Here is a 19,749-nt window from a genome sequence, read left to right on the forward strand (position 1 = left end):
CTTTTTCAAGTGTGATGTCTGCTGTTTACATGGCTCCTGGTACTGACGCTGTGTCCGGTTTGTTAGCACGTTGTGGTCAGAGGCTGGTGGGTTGGCTTACGCTGAAGACCCCATGTGGAGGGTATTGGTCTTGAAACCTTCCCCAGCGCCTGTTTGTGTGCTCTGTACTCTGTGAATTTGAGATTCACAGAAGGGGTTGGGGTAAGATGGGACGGGTCTTTCAACCTTCACCAAGCCCCTTGAGTGTCTATCTAGATATTAAGTTATATTAATCGCTCTTTCACAGTAGGGTACTAATGTCAGGGAAACCGGAGTAAAAGGCATTAAGGTGATGAGTGTTGCTGGATACTGCAAGAAGGAGGCAAAGTCAGTCTGTAACCTGTGTGCTTCATGTCTTAATTTAAGGAGCATGTTTCGATCTCATAAGTCTTGAAACATGGGGCAGCTGCCTTTGGGCCCGCCAGATCCCCAGTGCCCACTTCAGCTGAAAGAGTTGAAGCCCCTGATGCTTTCCATGTACGTGCACATGTGGAAGCTTATTGTAGAGGTAGGTGGTGTCTGAGGGAGTCTGTTCGAGTCCCTGATGTCCATGTGGATAGTTGTTCAAGTTCTTGTTTGTTGTCTCAAAATCTTATGTAACCACTCCTTTCTTTCCTTGTGCATCTAGTTGTGTGTTGAGTACAGTGTGGACGATACATTGGTGTTGTATTCAAGATAAAATAAGATAATTTAGTAGAAACCAATGCATGCTTCTGAAATTAAGGAAACGTGGACTTACCGGCAGAGGCGACAAGCAAAACCGTATTCCTAAAGTATGGCCTGATTGGTACATAATAGCAATGCTGCTCATTGCACATGAAGGTCCCCCTTCTGGCCTGGCGTTTGGCGACATGGACGATAGCAATGTAAAGCGCGCAGACGGTCATTAGTGGGGTGCTCATGCCGAGAATCAGGAGCAGCAGGCTGTATGCTTTTGTGGAAGAACCCAAGGAGGGCATGCAGAGGCTTGCGTTTCCATTGTAAGCGTAATATCCCAAGCCCATAAAGGGGAAGCTTGCTTGAACAGTGCAGTAGACCCACACACAGGCGATGATTAACCACGTCCGATGGCTCGTAAATAGCTGGGCATAGTGCAGGGGGAAGCATATTTCTGTAAATTTGTCAATGGTCATCCAGGTTAACGAATGAAGCGAAGCCAGCTGAAGCAGAACAAACAGAAAGGCTGCCAGGCGACAGGCGGTGGTGTCTTCGGTGAACAGGCCCCCTCCGCATGAACTGTACACGCCCGCTGGCACGATGGTCAGCCCTAGCATCATGTCGCAGATGGTGAGGCTCAGAGTCAATGCCCAGGTTTCCGTGCGCAGTTTCAGATGAGTGGCAAATAAAACCAGCAGCAAGGCATTGGTGGAGACCGAGGCAAGGCACGTCGTTACCAAGAGCACAGCATAGAGAACAGAGGACACGTGCATTGTCACAGACTCTTCTCTGCCCAGTGTGGGAGTCCTGGGGCGGTCGGAATGTCCGTGCAGGCCATGCTGTCTCTAGAAAGCTGTCTGATCTATAGACACGTGGGGAGTGTTTGGATTTCTTTGGAGTAGCAAATACGAAACGTTTTTCATTGTTACTGTGGTACCTCGTGGCAGAAACCTCCCTATAGCCTGAAACGAAAAAGAGATGTCACTCACCTGCTTGTTTGCAAAATGCAGGATAGCACATGTGCACAATATTCGTCACACTGATTAAGAAGCTACGAATCTGTCTTAACTATTTAGTGACTACGGTATTTTTTTAATTAGATTAAACCGCATATTAATGCGCAACATTACATGGAAATTTCACAATCCTTGTCTTCAGTAGGCACACATATTAATCGGAGTAAATATTTAATAACGGTCTACGACTGCAAACTCAATGCCCATCAAGGATTGTCAGTAACTGAAATAATGCGAGTATTACTTTGCACCAAATGGCTAACGTTGTGTTAACGTGCATTCTTAAAAATATGTTTAATTGGCTACGTACTCCACCCAAATGCCCTTGTAAACGGCCGTATTTTAATGAACACTGCGTGTTACAGCATATAGGTTTGCTTTGTGGCGTGGCGACTCTGCCAGGATTGGAGCAAGAGATAAATAAACATGCGCGTGGATTACCTTGTCGTCCTCGTTGGCTGGGTGCGAGCTGATACTCGGTCCACTCGCGCTTCTCTTCAGAAAGTTACGTTGTCCGTCTGTGACTAAAGCGAGGTTCGACGTGTATCAGGCGAGCAGTGTCATGAGGACTGCACGCGATGCGCTCTGCGCACATCAAGTTGAGCGCATGCTGCGGGTTTCATGGGAAGGGGCAGGGCACTGATATATGTAACGCTGTATAAGTTTCCTGCCGCTTGAATTAGTGCTGGCCAGTAAATCCTTCGCGAACTTTTCACTCCACGCGGATTCTCTTTGATTTAATGAATGACAGTGAGTAGTTGTTAGAAGAGTCACGCCATGGCGCTATTTTAATTTTTGAGCATGTTTGTACACATCAAATGGAACATGAACCAAGAATACCACTGTCCTTTTTAGGGTGTCAAGCTTACCGTTTATCGATCATATCGCGCACTTTCACTCAACTACAATATTTTTCGAAGCAGTATTGTGGACATTGGCTACAGTTTTTGGGGAAGCTACTTCGGTGAATGACGCAGCATACAAAAACTCTCCTTTATAAAAATAATGTGCATTTACATACTTGTCAAAAAAATAACATGAAACCCATGACTTTTTTGGGGCGGGAGGCTAGCTCAGGGAGACAACGCATTTGTCTTGGATGCAAGACAACGCAGAGCTACACAGGTCCCGCGTTTAGAGTCTCGTCTCCGTTATTATGCGCCTTATACAAGATTAATTTAATTAATGTATGTAAACATGTAGGACATAAGTTACAATTACACGTTTCATTGAGTTCAGGCATGTCAAATAACGTACATTTGAGGTGTAGAAATATCATGACACAGTATAGCATAAATAATTGTCTTTCGAGTGGATTGTGTCCTCCAACGTATTCCTCATCTTAGATGTATTCCATCCAGCTTCAGCTGCTTCAGAATTTTTTTCGGCAGAGGGCGCCGTGCGTTGATGTCATCGAGTCGATGGTCCCTCGAAGGCCTCCGTCGAGGGTGACGTCATCAGGTGTATAAGTAGCACGCGCGGCACTTCTTGGCTTCAGTTCCGTTTTTCCGCAGTATACATTGCTTCAGAGATTCGGCGTGCCTCGAGTTCTGTGAAGAATAAAGAAAGATAGCGAAATATGTCCTCGTCATCGACGCCGACCACGGCCCTGAGATCGGGTTTCAAAAAGTGCAAGTCGTGCGGTTGAAAAATGTCGATCACCGACCCTCACCGAGAGTGTTTGTGGTGCCTCGGAGAAGGTCACGACATGGAGGCCTGTACGAAGTGTCAGGCGATGACGGGGAAAGCCTTGCGAGAGAGGAGGGGAAAACTACAGGTAGGTCATAAACCCGACCGTAAAGCCTCTAACATTGAGTCGAAGTCCCGTGAGGAGAAATCTCCTCGACGCGAAAGGCATTGGTCCAGGTCCCGAAGCAATTCCCATCGCTCATCGTCTTCGACAAAAAAATCGAAGAAACGACTCCACAGGTCCCCCTCCACCTCGTCCTCGGACGAATCGCCAAAAAGGATGAAATGTCCCACTAAACATTTATCATCTGAAGAATGGGAAGCATTCAGGGTCAAAATGATGGCGGTGTTCGAGAAAGCGAAGCCTCGGTCCGCGTCTTCCTCGGAAGCCAGCCGGGAGCGTCATCGCTCCGACACTCACGCACCCTAAAGCCCGGGTGATCGAAAGAGGAAGGATAGAGAACCTTCTAGGACATCGAGTCGACCGCTCGAGGTCACCGACGCAGTCCGAGACCGAAAGCACCTCGAAGGGCAAGTCTTCGAAGAGCGCCTCGACGCCCTTGAAGCCGGCGCCGTTGAAGACGGGTATTACGTCGACGCCATCAACGCCTTTGTCGACGTCGACCCCGAAGCCCTTGACGCCAAATCCTCCAGTTCGGCAAGATTAGCAAGAAAAAGGGAAAGAGAAGGCTACAAGAACTGTGATGCCTTCAGGACCCATTAACACTCCACTACCTCTCCCTGAAAAGGTTCTCAAACCTCTTCCTAGGAAAGAGTTTTTCAAGTCCCTGACCTCAATTTTTGAGGAACAGGAGAAATCCGATGAGGAGAATGTACCTTTTGGGCTAGAATATAGCACTCCAAGTGTCCCAGATGCCTGATTTCAGAAGAAAGCAGGATGAGGGATTTGGTTGAATCACTGCACAGTGCAAGTGCTATTGATAAGTCTCCTGAAAATGACTTTGGTAGACCAGAACCAGGAGAACATGCCAGTCCATCATACCGTCAACTAATGACAAAAGTAATAGGTAAATTAGGATGGGCCAGATCTCCAGCCCAATTCGCCCAAGATGATCTAACAGACATATTGGATCATGGTCCTAATAACTGAATACTCAATACTACCTTTTCACGTAGCCTTGCAAAATAGGGTGGCCAAAAATTGATTCTATTCTGCCAGTGAATAAATCCCATACTTCAAAATACCACCCTGCCAGTAGCGACCCCGGCTATCTGTCTAAACATCCCACTCCCGAGAGTTTGGTCATACAGGCAGCCACAACTTCTAACAAACTGGCGTACCCTTCTATCCCTCCAGACAGGGACGATAAGCGTGTGGACGGCTGGGCACTGAAGGTATTTTCAGTTGGGAGTATGGCATTAAAATCAGCCAACTCCACATGTGCCTTGGCAAAGTTTTCGTACACTCTGTGGGAGTGCATTGCGATGGTGGCGGAGCACATATCAGAAAGGGACGAAAGGGAAGGATTCCTAGCCATCGTTAGAGATGGAAAAGAGGCTATGCAGGAATCCCTTGAATCTGGATTGGACACTGTTGAAAGTGTGAGCAGGTCTATGGGCAGTTTCACGATAATGCACAGATTTGCATGGTTACGGAAGTCGGGTTTCACACCGTCTTCTAAACATGTCCTTTGACGGGTCTCACCTTTTTGGCAGCAAGGCTGACGAGAGCCTTGAGAGGTTGCAGACCTCAAAGGCAGCTGCCAAGTTTTTGGGAGCTGCCATCAGGCAGCCTCAGCCTTTTCGTGCATCAAGTCAATCTTGGCGGGACAATCCTATCGTTACTACTCCCCATATGGAAGTGCGAGAGGAATGGCCAGTCAAAGGGGCCAGAGAAAGGCCACTCGCGGTGGACGAGGAAAACGTGCAAAGCCAGTTCTAGTTACAGCCTCTCTGCCATCAGTGGCTGCAGCAACCGCCTCAAAACCGCTTTGAGGACTTACATCACAAGACACCTGCAGGAGGCAGGGTGCCGCAGCATCTGCAAGAATGGCGAGCCATTACTTGAGATGTTTGGGCTCTAGAAATAATAGCCCAAGGTTACTGTCTTCCTTTTCTAACGCAGCCTCAAAGCAATCCACCAACCTTTGAAGTTTTCAGACCCGCTCCTACAGCAAGAAGTTTTGACCCTGCTGGAGAAAGGTGCTATAGAACCGGTACCTGCAGCGGAGAGGAACATGGGATGGTACTCCCCGTATTGTTTGATCCCCAAAAAGGACGGAGGACTGAGACCCATCCTGGACTTAATGAACTTGAACAAGTTCCTCAGGAAGGGCAAGGGCAAGTGCAAGATGGTTACCCTTTCTCAGATCCTTCAGGCCCTTCAACTCCAGGATTGGTTGGTGTCGTTGGACCTCCAGGATGCTTATTTTCATGTGCCGATTCATCCCAGCACAGAAAATACCCGAGGTTCGTAGTTGGCGACTCACACTATCCGTTTCGAGTCCTGCCATTCGGATTGACCCTCCGCCCGAGGGTCTTCACCAAACTGATGGTAGTAGTGGCAGCGCACCTCAGGAGAGGGGGGATTCACGTCTACCCCTACCTGGACGATTGGCTGATAAGAGCACGTTCTGCCGAACAGGCGCTAGATCACCTGAAAGTCACCTGCCACTTCCTCCACACTGGGCTTCTCCCTCAATTTCAAGAAGTCACAAATGACATCTCAACGGCTCCAATATATAGGAGCCGTATTAGATACATCCCTGGGAAAGAGCTCGCCCCCCAGGTCAAGGGCTCAAGACATTCTTCAGGTGGTTTCCAAATTCCAAAATGCCCAAAATCTCCAGGCCTACGACTTCTTAAGGTTACTCGGCCTCATGGCATCCTGCATTTTTTTGGTGCCAGAGGCACTTCTGAGAATGAGATCCCTTCATTGGGCTCTAAAGACTCAATGGTCCCAGTTCTCGGGTCGAATGACGGATCTTCTCCAGATTCCGAACAAGGTTCGTCAAGTTCTTCTATGGTGCATTTGTTCAGAGAATATCCTGAAAGGAGAACTTTTTTGGCAACCTTGGCCGGAGATCACACTAGTGACAGACGCCTCACTCAAGGGGTGGGGAGCTCATGCCAACGATCTGACGATCAGCGGTCGTTGGTCTCCATCAGAGTCCAAACTACACATCAACCTTCTGGAGCTGAGAGCAATCAGACTAGCGTTGAAAGCTTTCCTGCTGTCTGTCAGAGGAAAAAATGTCCTGATAATGACGGATAACACAGTGGCCATGCATTATCTAAACAAAAGAGGAGGTGTAGGGTCACTACCTCTGTGCAGAGAGGCAATGCAGCTCTGGTATTGGGCAATTCGAGAAGGAATCTCTTTAACAGCAGTTCACCTAGCCGCAGAGGAGAATATGACGGCAGATCCTCTGAGCAGGCAGAGCACGGTGTCCCACGAGTGGGAACTGGCTCAGCAAGTCATTTAAGAGATCTTCGCCCTTTGGGGAACCCCTCAAGTAGACCTATTTGCGACTGGAATCAACCGGAAGTGTGAAAGGTATTGCTCAAGGGAATATCCCCCGAAAGAAGCCCTGGAGGACGCCTACGTAGTGGAGTGGAATTTCCCACTATTATACGTGTTCCCTCCGATCCCCTTCATTCCTCGGGTCATTAGGAAACTGAGACGCTTCGGGAGCCGCATGATCATAATTGCCCCGGATTGGGGCAGGAGAACATGGTACCCGGACATTCTAGACATGTCCATCTTTCCCTCAGTACGTCTTCCTCAGAGAGAGAACCTTCGCTCTCATATGGATGGTCAGGTTCTCCATCCAGAGGTCAAAATTCTCAACCTTCACGCTTGGTATCTTAAAGGCTGACATACAAGGATTGGGACCTCCCAGATGACGTCATGGAGGTGTTGCTTTCGGCAAGAAAGCCGGCAACAAAGTCTCTATACCATTGCCGTTGGAAAAAGTTTTGCAACTGGTGCAGAGAAAAGAATGTCGATCCTTTTTTATGTTCTATTCCAGAAGTATTGTCTTTCATCCTGTCCCTAGCACATAGAGGTCTAAATGTTGGAACCATTAAAGGTTATCTTGCTGCGCTTTCCATCTTCAAGCGCCCGTCAGAAGAATGCTCCTATTTCAAAATCCCTTTGATAGTGCAATTCCTAAAAGGACTCACTAATGTGCTTCCTCCTCACCCTTTTCAAGTCCCAATTTGGGATCTCAGTCTAGTCCTAAAATTCTTAATGTGTGCTCCTTTTGAGCCTATGCACACTTGTCCATTAAGATTACTGACATGGAAAACTGCTTTCCTAGTTGCTTTAACATATGCAAGAAGAGTGAGCGAATTGCTGGCACTGCCTTCTGGGCCACCCTATACTATGTTCCATAAGGACAGAGTTGTGTTTAGGGTTAAACCCTCATTTTTACCAAAAGTGGTATCTGATTTTCATTTAAGTCAAATACTTGTTTTACCCGCATTCTATCCTCCACCTCATCCTAGTAAGGAGGAGGAAAGATTACACAGGTGGGATCCAAAAAGAGCTTTAAGCTTTTATATCTCTAGGCTTTCTAAACTTAGAGTGGACAATCAACTGTTTATTGGCTATACAGGAAAGAAATTGGATCAGTCAGTGACAAAACAAACAATATCACGCTGGATTGTGCTTTCTATTTCAGAATGCTACAGATTAGCTCAAAAAGACCCACCTGTCATGATGCTACCCCCGGGGAGCCAGACCAAGTCCAGCAACCCCGGAAGCAGGCATCAAGTTACCCCAAGCAAGGCCAACAACCCCTGCTAGGGGCAGTCCTGGCGCCTATGGCGCTAGGCTTATATGGAGAGTCAGTCCTTGCGCCATAGGCACCAGGTTCATAGATTAAAATGTACCTGATGCAGACCATGCTGCAAACTTACCTGATGCAGACCATGCTGCAAGAGCTCCAAGCCAAATGAGGCTTGGAAGGGACTATTTTACCTAGGGACTATTTTTTTACTCGGGTGGGGCTGGGGAGGAATACTTACCTGGGACTACTTTGGAAGCTATTTAAACCACGCCCGAAGAGCAGCACACGCTTCGCGTTATTCTGCATCCAGCAGCGTAACGCTCACCATGCCTGCAAGTCTGCATCCAGTCTTCTGCCACGCCCGCCTCGAGTTTGGAGCTCCTAGAAAAAGGGAGAAAGAAGGAGAAAAGATTAGAACAAGAGCAATACCTTTGATCCTTACCTGAATTCCCGATCCATCGCGCCTTCGAGCTGGAAGAAAGAAGTTATTTTATGCGCGTCGCCTCACCTGCTGTAGCGCCGCGCTGACCTCACCGGCCTTCGCAGCATCTTCACATTTCACCGCATACTCCTGCATGTTACCGCCGCACTCTGGCGCCTAAGGAGAAGACAAGAACAGCAAGATGAGCCAAGGGAATACACAGAGGAATACCCCCCATAGACTTACCTGATTTTACCACCGGGGGTATTATTCTTCTTCACGGGTCGGCGCAGCTTCCACTGCATCCTAGCCGAACCCCGGCCCTTAAGGGGAAACAAAAGGACAGCAAGGTGAAACAAGGGACTAACAAGGGGAACCCACCTCACCACAAAAGACTTACCTGATTTTACCCCGGAGGCATTATTCCCCGAGACTTCATACTTTCTCTCAGCGCCTGAATAAGGGAGAAAACAACAGGTTACATATGGACATTATTTTATCGAACTGTGTTGGATAATACAAATCCTTACCAGAACATTACCGGTTGCCACAAGGAACTCTTCAATAGGGTCAAGCTGCAACCTGCAAGGAATTGGACAAGAGTGAAAGTCAGGCATTTGAACTCTTACAAACTACACACTTACGGCATCTTGCCGGGAATATCGGAGTCAATATTGTCCTGGAACTCACCAATTCCTTTGAGCCAGTGAAGCAACTGGTTATCTACGCGCCCCCGCGCTCAATGCAGGATGGAGAGCTCATCTTTTCAAATCATCAGGTGAGACTATAAGAGGGAACATCCAAGGTGATCAGTGGGGAGAACAGCGGGGTGGGGGGGATTTACGCTCAACTCCACGGGTGGTTAATTCCCTTTCTCCACTTGCAGAAGAATATTCCTACGGGCCAAGCAAAAGAAGCTAGGTGGGCCAGTCCAGTCCGTCATCTCGGCCCTACGCGTCACATTGTGGAAGACTGCACCAGTCCAGTCCAGATCGACGCCTCTGTGGGAGCCAGGTGAGCGTAACACCACCAGAAGGTCTAAGAGCTCATTCCACCAGAGACATCACCTCTTCGGCAGCCCTGCAAAGAGGTGTTCCTATAAGGTCCATTTGTGAAGCAGCAACTTGGTGCTCGCTGCATACTTTTTCAAAATCTATAGTCTAGATGCTTCCCAGTCTAAGGAGCTGAATTTTGATAAAGCAGTACTATATTCAGCCATCTAAGGGTATCGAAAAAATCTGATCCCTCATCCAGAGAAATTGTCCATACTGCTTTGGGAGTCTATCTAACATGAGGAATACGTTGGAGGACACAATCCACTCGAAGAACAAGTTACTTACCAACTGGTAACGTTCTTTCGATTGGATGTTCCTCCAACATATTCCTCATTGCCCTCCCATCCTACCCCTCTGTAGATTTGTCCGGGCTATTGCCACTCTAACTCTCACAAGGCAAATACCTGTCTGCTGGCACAGTCTACACAGTGAAAAAATCAATCATGAAGGGGGAAACACAGAACTGAGGCCAACGGGCGCCGCACGTGCTACTTATACACCCGATGACGTCACCCTCGACGGAGGCCTTCGAGGGACCATTGACTCGACAACATCGACGCATGGCGCCCTCTGCCGAAATGTTTTTCCGAAGCAGCTGAAGCTGGATGGAATACCTCTAAGATGAGGAATACGTTGGAGGAACATCCAATCGAAAGAACATTACCAGTTGGTAAGTAACTTGTTCTTCTTATAAGTAATGGTGAATACGTTTACTCTAAAGTCTGATGAGATACCCTTGGCCGTGGAGACAGTGGGTGCCCACTCAGTACTTCCTCATTGTAGTTGATCCTATTTGAGTCAGTCATTCAAGTGTCTTTATTTGGAGTACTCTTTTGTGACCACTTTTAAAGTATACTTCTCTTAGCGAGTAGGAGCCCTTGGTTGAGAAACCAGCGTTTCAGTTTTCACATTTTCCCAAATTCTCTGAAACAACTGGAATGTGTATTCTAAGATACAGCAACTTCCTTCCAGAACTCACTTATTCGAGGTCAAAGCCGTAACATATGGCTATAATCAACTTCCTCTGCTTTACACCGCGTGCAACAGCACTCACAATCTTGCAAAAATAATCGTATTCTGGCTGGGGTGAAGTACCATCTATTAAGGGTCTTGAATTGGATAATTGTAAATCTCCAGTTAATTTACACATGCACAACCAACCGTCTTGTGTCACAGATACAACCATTGTATCTGTGGTCTCATGGGTATATGATCAAGCATCATTCTATACAGAGAGAATGCAATCTCACGGCATCCCCCAGAGTGGATTACGAATGCAAGACATGGATCTGCAGGCAGCTCTTTCAGGAATGATGGCCATATGACTTTGAACGCTGCATGAAGCCTTTAGTATTTCAGTAGTAGCAATAGATTATTTTGTGCGGCAGTCACAATATCTTACCCCTTGTAGAATTGACTGTGTGGGAACACTTCCCAAAGTGTATTTAATTGAAGCAATGACAATTTTTTCTGAATAGCTCCATGTGATGTCAGAGGTAATGCAGTTTCGTTCCATAGAGGAATGTTCCCATTATCTTGTTTATCCAAATCAGGTAAACAGTATTTTTTGCCAGGCTCTAGAGTTGCTTTATCAGGGTCAAAGTGGGCAAGGCTCACTGTATTGAGATGTGATCACCAAAGAATGGGGTTCGCCAGCTGCCAATTTCTCAATGTTTAGGTGAGAGGGAATGGAGTCATTCATAAACCAAAGGGATGCATACATAGGCTGTGCTACTAAATAATAGAGCCATGAATGCCCCTTGTTTTTATGGTTTAGTAACATCTGCCCATTTCATGAAAACTGTACCATAATTCCATAGAAATGTCCTCAGGCCAGATCATTATATTTTGGAAGAAATTCAATAGTTTGGGGAGGATAACCATTTTGATGAGGGCGGTCTACTGTGTATGGATAAAAAGAGGCATATCCTTTGATGTAGCTTAGAAGATAATTGTGAAAGATAATCGCCCAAGTTATCTATATATAATATATATAATAATTACATAGATCGGGATGTTTTCATACCAAGATATTTTATATGTTTAGGAGACCAGGTAAAATCCTTTATATTAGACATTTGTGTAGGGACATCTGTTAGCAGAAAACTTTCTGACTTGGCTCAGTTGATGCTTGAGCCGAAAAGGCCACCATACCTGGATATATCTAACATTATACATTCCATATTTTCTCACAGACATAAAGTGATATAATTTCCATTGAACCCGTTAGCCGGTTTCCCATATGTGCATGGTTTAATCTAATTGCCAGTCAGGTGTTCAATTACAGTGGTGAACAGGAGTGGGAATGGGAAACATCCCTGATTTATACTGCTGCCAATTGTTAGAGGCGAAGACATTCTTCCATTCATGTAAATTACAGTTAAAGGTGACGTACAAAGGATTTTGATGTATGAAACAAAGTGTCTGCCAAAGACGCATTTGCACAGCATTTCAAAAAGGAAGTGCCAGGATATAGCATCGAAGGCTTGCTGAGTATCAAGTGCGGCAGCTAAAGCAAGCACCTTGGCATCAGTTTGTGACCTAATATTAAATACTCTACTGAGGTTTAGGGAGCCAAGGATAAATGGTCAAGGATAAAACCACATTTAACTGGATGGATAATGTGCCTCAAATACATCAATAATCTGTTGGAAAGGAATTGTGCGAATAACTCGTTATCTACGTTGATCAAGGAGAGAGGTCTGTAGAAAATAGGTACTGCAATCAGTGGTAGGTTTACTTGGCTTTATTAGCATTGTAACAGTGGCCTTATGCATTGATGAATTAAACATCTGTTCTGCCATGAATTCCTTCTATACCTTTAGCAGGTATGGACCCTAAATTCTTTTGTATTGTTTACAAAATTCAGTGTTCAAACCTTATGACCGTGGGACTTTCCTAGGATATAAATCGTCTATAGTCTGCATCAATTCCTCTTCTGAGATTTGTGCATTGGTAATAACTGACAATTAATTGAGTGATCAGCAGTTCATGAACAATTGTTTGTGTTTCTCAGACGGAGCATAGGTCCCTTTGGTTGTAGAAATCTGAATAATAATCTCGAAAAACTGTTTTTATTTCATTACTAGTGGCTATAGTATTTCCCTCGTTAATAACCACATGTGAGATACAGCCACCTTCTCTGTCTTGTGCAAATAATTGTGCTAATATCCTCCCTGGTCTATCACCATCACCATATCATCTAGCAGCAATAGGTGCTGCAATGAATTTCACTTCACTGTCAGTGGTAGAGAGAAATTTATTAAGGGTGTTTTGGATATTTAAAAGATATGCCTCGCTAGGGATTGCAGAATATTAGAGTTCATATTTATATAGTTCTTTTTCGCATTTGTTGATACCATTCCTAATAGTCCTCCAGATACTAAATTCTGTAGACTTGGCAATATCCCTAATATATACATTGGATGCTTGCTAGAGTGCTGTAGTTGAGTTCACTGATGCAGTGTTCAATTCAAAAGCCAATTTGATATTACATATATATATATTGGATGCACACACAATGTCATGGTTGGATCCTCCAGTGAATACATTATTTAGTAATCTCCCTTATTCAAATCTTAAGTTGTAGTCCAGTGATCAGATGTTGTTCTCTGCAGGCTCTCGAATGTATTAATTTCATTTAGGAGTGAAGTCGGGATTAACTACATGTCAGTACGTGTAGAGGAATTATGTACTGATGAATTGTAGGTGTTGTTGCAGCAGTTATTATGGAATATGTACCACACATTCACCAACTCTAGGCTGTGTATTGATTCTAATATAGCACAGGCAGCTTCAGTAGAAGACCTTGCAGACTTAATTGTGCGGGCCTTACTAATATCAAATATCATATTGAAGTCTCTGCCTCAGATAATTAGTACCAATGGAAAGAACTCGCATTTCAAATGGATTGTGTCCTCCCACGTATTCCTTATCTTTGATAAATCCACTTCCAGCTTGCTGGTATCGGATATTTTTTTCCACAGTAGAGGGTGTTGCGCGTCGACGTCCCTCAAGTCGGTGTCCCTCGAAGGCCTCTGTATCAGCGCCAACGTCACCATAGGTATAAGTAGTCTCGCGCAGCGTCCGTTGCTCAGTTTTTTTTTTCCATGCTTCATAAGCCTCGCAGACGCAACGCTCGGTTCCTCAGTAAAAAAACTTCAAATTCCTTCGAAAAACATACATTTCCTTGAAAAATCTTCAATTGTACGATGGCATCTTCATCCGCTTAATCAACGCCACAATCTGGCTTCAAGAAATGTCTGGATTGTGGAAAAAAGATATCGTTAACTGATCCTCACAGGATCTGCCTGTGGTGCCTGGGCTCAGATCACCAGTGTTCGGAATGTGAGGAATGTATGTCCATGACGGCGAAAGCCTTGAGGGAGCTTAGGAGGAAGCTGGAAAAAGGTAAAAACGTTAAATCCTCTACCCTGTCAAAATTGTCCTTGGCCGAGTCGAGTCATTCGTCTCCTCGCCATCGGAGAAAACATTCCCGCTCGAGATCTCAAAGTGGTTCTCACCACTCCTCTAGATCGAGACATACTAAGAAAAGACGTCATAGATCACCTTCCTCTTCATCTTCTAACTCCACTGAAAGGGTCACCTGCCCAACTAAAAATAGCTCTCCATCTAAGTGGGAGGAATTTCACACAAAAAATGCTAAGGGTCTTCGAGAACGCGGCCTTGTCCCCCTTGGAGATGCCTAGAGGTGATACCCCAGGTGAAAGACCGGAAAAAGAAAAACACATTGAGTCGTCGACCTCGACAAATAAAAACCCTTGAGAGCGTCATGAACCCTCGAGTAAAGACAAAGTCCCTTCTCATAAAACTGGGTCATCAAAGCCGCTGTCAAATGTGACTTCGACTCACAAGACTGTCATCGACGCCGTCATCGACACAGTCGACTCCGATGAAATAGATGCCTTCGAAGCCTCATGCCCCTACCGCGCCATCAGTGCTCGGTGCATCGAAAGATCCTTCAAAGACGTTGAAAGGGGTGACGACCATATCGATGTCAACGAGTAGTGTTCCGGTTCTCTCGATGACATCGAGACCATACTCTAGTACATCAATGCCGTTTATAAGTTTGTTGAGACCTATGACGTCTACAATGACAAATACAAACTTTTCTCAAGTAGTGTCGACCAATTTGGCTCCCTCATCTCTTGAAATGTGTTTTACCCCTTCTCCAGCATGGGGTCTGGCATGGATTCACATCCTCATGAATATTCCCCGTCGTCAGGCTGGGAATCCTCGGTAAAGAAAAAAATCAGTATCAGTTTTGTTTCTGATCTGTCTTTCTTAGTAGTAACAAATCACTGGCCTCTGTGTCATACAGCCACCTGCCAATGACTGCCATCTCCCTAAACCCCGCACCTGGCAGCCATCCTCAGATTTTTACCGCATGCTCAAGTGTTGGGAGTCCTCGTGGTATAGCTCTCGAGCTTTTACTGCGTTTTGCGCTTTTTCAAAGAAATGTATCTCATTTTTTGGTTTAATCGAGCCTCAAGCTCCACCGTTTGTACTTCCAATCAACGGGGACCCGTTTCGGATTTATCTACACCCCTCAAGGGTGAAGTTTTCGTAGAGTTACGCTTCTTGGAGGATTCCAGAAGTTTCTGAGGCCTACCTCGTGGACGAGAAGAACATGGCCCAGGAGAAGGGAAGCTCGACTCCCGGCAAACTGTTCAGGATCTGCCCTGGATGCAACCTACAAAATGTGTTCAAGGAGGACGAGCATTTGAAATGCCTTTTCTGCCTCCACGAGGACAAAACGCACGTGGAGAAGGATGTGTGTTTTCGGACTATGAGCGATCGCCGGACCCGCCTCTGCAACTGGCTGGAAGGCAAGAGCCCAGCAGGTGAGAAGAAGTCCAAACGGTCTTCTAAGTCCTGTGAGGGCACCCCGGCGACGGGGGCCCAACAGAAGGCAAAGTACCGCGAGTCCGTGGGCACCGGGAGCACCGAACGGTCGGGCTCCTCGGCTGCCAGGCAGGGCGCACCTTCACAGACGGCATCAACCACGAGCCAATGCTCTGGGAAGAGAAAATCTGAGAACCCGGGTAAACTTCTGGAGAAGCCCCGGTTGATCTCAAAGGAACCGGCCCGAAGGGAGGCAAGGCGGTGACCCTAAGGTGAAGGCCTCAAGCGCGCCCAAGGCGGCGAATGCCTTGATCCACCCGGCTATCGAGGGAGTCGCTGCGGCCCTGGCGAAGCCTGTGGAGGCTATCCCAGTGGAGGCGACCTCGGGGCCCAGAGTTTCCCTGCCTCCGCAGAGGGAATCCTCTTTTAAGCCCATTGAGAAGACCCCCGTAAAGACCCCGGTGGAAAAAGAGGGGGGGACGGTGACCGTTACGAACCCAACCTCCGAAGTGGAACTGGCCGAGAATTTGGAAGATGCCCAGCCCCACGGGAGGAATCCCGAGGAGGGGGACAACGACGACGAGGTTCCCGTGGAGGAACAACTGTCGCTCCCGGCACGCCCGTCGCAACCCGAGCCTCAGGACAACTCGGCGGCCATTTTGACGGCAATTCAAGCCTTATCCACGGAGATAAGGGAGAGACTGCCCCGACCCCCAAACAGGAGGAGAATTCATCCAGTGCCCCTTCAGCCCTCACGGCCTTCTCGGCCTATGTCGACTTCCCCGATCCCGAGGGACGACACAGGAACGGACATGGCCACGACGGGGACGGATGACGACAGCGGTGATGAGGGGACGGGCCTCCCGTCTCCAATACCTCGGGCGTCCCCGACTGACGAGATTGGCTCCTTCCACGCCATGATTACCAAGGCATCCAAGCTTTTTCAGCTCTGCCCTTAGTAGAAGAAGGAAAGCTTCCTCTATCAACGGCGTGAGGCCAAGAGGAAGACGGTCCTCGCAGTGCCATTGCTGGATGACATCTGGGACGAGGGACTTGCCCTCCACAAGAACCCGTCCACGACACTTGCCAAGAGGGACCGGTATGAGAAGAAGTACCGGTTCCCCGACGCCTCCACGTTGTGCCTTAGGGCGCAGCTGACCCCGGATTCGGTTGTCTCAGCAGCGGCCAAGAAGAAAGCGGGGGGGGGCATCGGCTTCATCTTCAACTTCCCCACCGGACAGTGAGGGAAAGAAGCTGGACGCTGTGGGACGGCGAGTAATCTCGTCGGCGGCGACGTTGATTAAGGCGGCCAACACCCTAGGGATTGTGGCCCGCTACGACAGGGAATTGTGGTACAAGATCGTCCCCCTGTTGGACTTCCTCCCGGACAGCAAGAGGCCCTGGCGATCCTACAGGAGGGTGAGGTGGCGTCGGACCATGCCATAACTGTGGCCACGGACATTGCCGACACTGGTTTCCGCCTGTTGGGCAACAGCTTTGCCTTCGACGGCGGGGGTGGCTCAAGGCGACGGATTTCCACCAGGACGTGCAAGCCAAGGTTTTGGACATGCCCTTCGACGGGAACAATCTGTTCGGCAAGACTGTGGATGAGTCGCTGCAGGCCATCAAGACCGACACGAAGACGGCTCGGGCCTTGGGAGTTCTGCAGCATTGGCGGCCGCCCTTTCTGAACTCCGGAGGCAAGTAAGGTGCCTCCAAAGGATTCGGCGGCGGTTCCTCGACCTACCTTCAGGCGGCCCACTCCTCGTCACAAGAAGCCTACAGGGGACAAGGCAAGTCAGTTGTATCTCGCCGTCGTCGCCAGGGAGGCCAAGGCGGCAAGGCTGCTTCTAAGCAAGACTGAACTGGCTGTAGTGACGGGCCCCCACCGAAGCACCCCGGTAGGAGGCCGGCTGACAAAGTTCGTCAGCGTGTGGGAGTCCATCTCCACCGACCGTTGGGTGCTGGATGCCCTGGCCCACGGGCACACTCTGGAATTTCTAAAGAAGTGCCCCCCAATTCCGCCCATGGCCAGGAAGGAAAAGCACGTCCTTCAACTGCTGTTAGAGGTAAGGGCGATGCTCAAGAAAGGAGCCATCAAGCTCATCCTGAAGAGGCTCTGGGGCTCCGGAGTATACTCAAGATACTTCCTCGTCAGAAAGAAGACAGGAGGTTGGCGTCCCATCCTGGACTTGCGTCGGCTAAACAAATACATCAAGGCACAGAAGTTCCGGATGGTCACTCTCCAGCACGTGCTGGGCCAGCTGGACGAAGGCGACTTCCTATCGTTGTTGGATCTGGAGGATGCGTACTTTCACATCCCCATCCTAGAAGGACACTCAAAGTTTCTCAGGTTCGTAGTCCAAGGGCGGCACTACCAGTTCAAGGCCCTCCCATTCGGATTGAAGTCGGTGCCCAGGGTGCTCACCAAGTGCCTAGCACCAGAGGCGGCGCGGCTGCGCCTGCAGGGGATCCACGTCTACCCCTACCTTGACGACTGGCTCATCCGAGCAGGAACAAGGGAACTCGCCGTCGAACACACAGCAAAGGCTGTCCGGCTGTTCACGGACCTGGGATTCTCCATCAACTTCCCCAAATCCCACCTAGTTCCGTTGCAGGTCGTGCTGTTTCTGGGAGCCAAACTCGATACAGTAGCGCAGTTGGCCTCGCCATCGGAGGAAAGAACGCAGGCCATCCTGGGCAAGGTACAGCGTCTGCTGGCCACGGACGTGGCCAGAGTGAGGTCCATCAAGTCCCTTCTCAGGATGATGTCCTCTTGCATCTATCTGGTGCGCCTGTGCAGGTTTCGGATGCATCCTCTGCAGGAGTTCCTCCACGCCCGTTGGACGCAAGCGACGGACAGCTTCGAGGACAAGATCTCGCTCAACGAAGTATTCCGCCATGCAATTCGATGGTGGGGCACCCGCGCACATCTCGCCGCGGGCACAGACTTTCAGACCCCAGCATACCAGGTGACAGTGACGATGGATGCCTCCCTGGAGGGGTGCGGAGCGCACACCGGAGATCTTCACGCGAGAGGCCTGTGGCTCCCAGAGGAGAGGTTCCACATCAACATACTGGAGCTCCGAGCAGTGTTCTGGGCCCTCAAGTCATTCCTGCCGTCCCTCAAGGGCAAGGTGGTGATGATCTTCACCGACAACACCACCACAATGTTCTACATCCGGAAGCAGGGAGGAACTAGATCCCCAGCCCTGTCCAAGGAAGCCCAGGATTTGTGGCACTGGGCCGTTGCCCAGTGGATGTTTCTGGTGCCTTTTCATCTAGCAGGGATATAAAACGCCATCGCCGACTCACTCAGCAGGGAGCTGCGCTCATGCCACGAGTGGGAACTATGCCAGGATCAAGTGGATCAACTCTTCCGGCGATGGGGCAAACCCCAAATCTACCTGTTCGCGACGGCGACGAACTCCAAGTGCCAGAGGTTCGCTAGCAGGTTCCCCCAGCTGAGGAGCATGGGCAATGCTTTCTCGTTCCCCTGGGACGGCCGGTTCCTGTATGTGTTCCCGCTGTTGCCGTTTCTGCTCAGGCTCATCAACCAGCTCAAGAGGTCCCGATGCAGGATGATCTTCGTCACACCGAGGTGGCCGAGACAGATATGGTTACCGGACTTTCTGGAATTGTCAGCGTCCCCACCAGTCAAACTGTCGACGGATGCAGATCTTCTCTCCACAGAAGGAGGCGCCATTATTCATCACGACCCGGAGTCGCTGAACTCGCAGGCCTGGCCCCTGCAGCACTAGAGGTTGGAGGGTACGATATCCCGGCTGACTGCAGAGAGGCTTTTGCAAAGGCCAGGGCGTCCTCAACTCTCAAGTGCTACAGACACAAGTGGAAGAGGTTCTCTGTCTGGTGCCGTGCACAGAAAATTAACCCTCTACGGATTACAGCCCCTCAAGTGCTACCGTACTTACTGTCGCTGGCCAAAGCTGGACTAGCTCACGCTTCCATCAAGATAGATCTGGCAGCGATTTCCCGATGCACCAGAACTGCAGGACGGTCGACCCTGTGGTCTTATCGCCTGGTGAAGGAGTTTGTGAAAGGACTGTTCTGATTGTTCCCGCCGGTGAAGGCCCCAGCCCCGGCGTGGGAGCTCGACGTGGTACTGACCAGGCTCATGGACCCACCATTCGAGCCCTTACATTCGGCTCCGTTGAATTTCATGTCATGGAAGACAGCGTTCCTTGTGGCCATCACCTCTGCACGACGCGTGGGAGAGATTCAGGCCCTTTCCT

At 48.7% G+C, this 19,749-nt stretch overlaps 2 protein-coding genes across 2 annotated transcripts in view; one reads left to right on the forward strand and one right to left on the reverse strand.

Moving 5' to 3' along the window:
• Positions 1-2,265, reverse strand: part of LOC138527301 (histamine H2 receptor-like) — a 131,043-nt gene extending 128,778 nt beyond the window's left edge. Inside the window, exons 1-2 of the mRNA XM_069638373.1 lie at positions 2,154-2,265; positions 779-1,658 (exon numbers count right to left, since the gene is read on the reverse strand). Of these exons, the coding sequence (XP_069494474.1) occupies positions 779-1,469 (691 nt within the window). The 5' untranslated portion in view covers positions 1,470-1,658; positions 2,154-2,265. The remainder of the gene's footprint in view (positions 1-778; positions 1,659-2,153) is intronic.
• The window catches only part of SEC23A (SEC23 homolog A, COPII coat complex component), a 1,668,754-nt gene that overhangs the window by 1,115,562 nt on the left and 533,443 nt on the right, over positions 1-19,749 (forward strand). The window lies entirely within an intron of this gene.

The sequence above is a fragment of the Ambystoma mexicanum genome, chromosome 14 (assembly GCF_040938575.1).
Source record: "Ambystoma mexicanum isolate Mex_15411 chromosome 14, UKY_AmexF1_1, whole genome shotgun sequence".
NCBI classification, from domain to species: Eukaryota; Metazoa; Chordata; class Amphibia; order Caudata; family Ambystomatidae; genus Ambystoma; species Ambystoma mexicanum.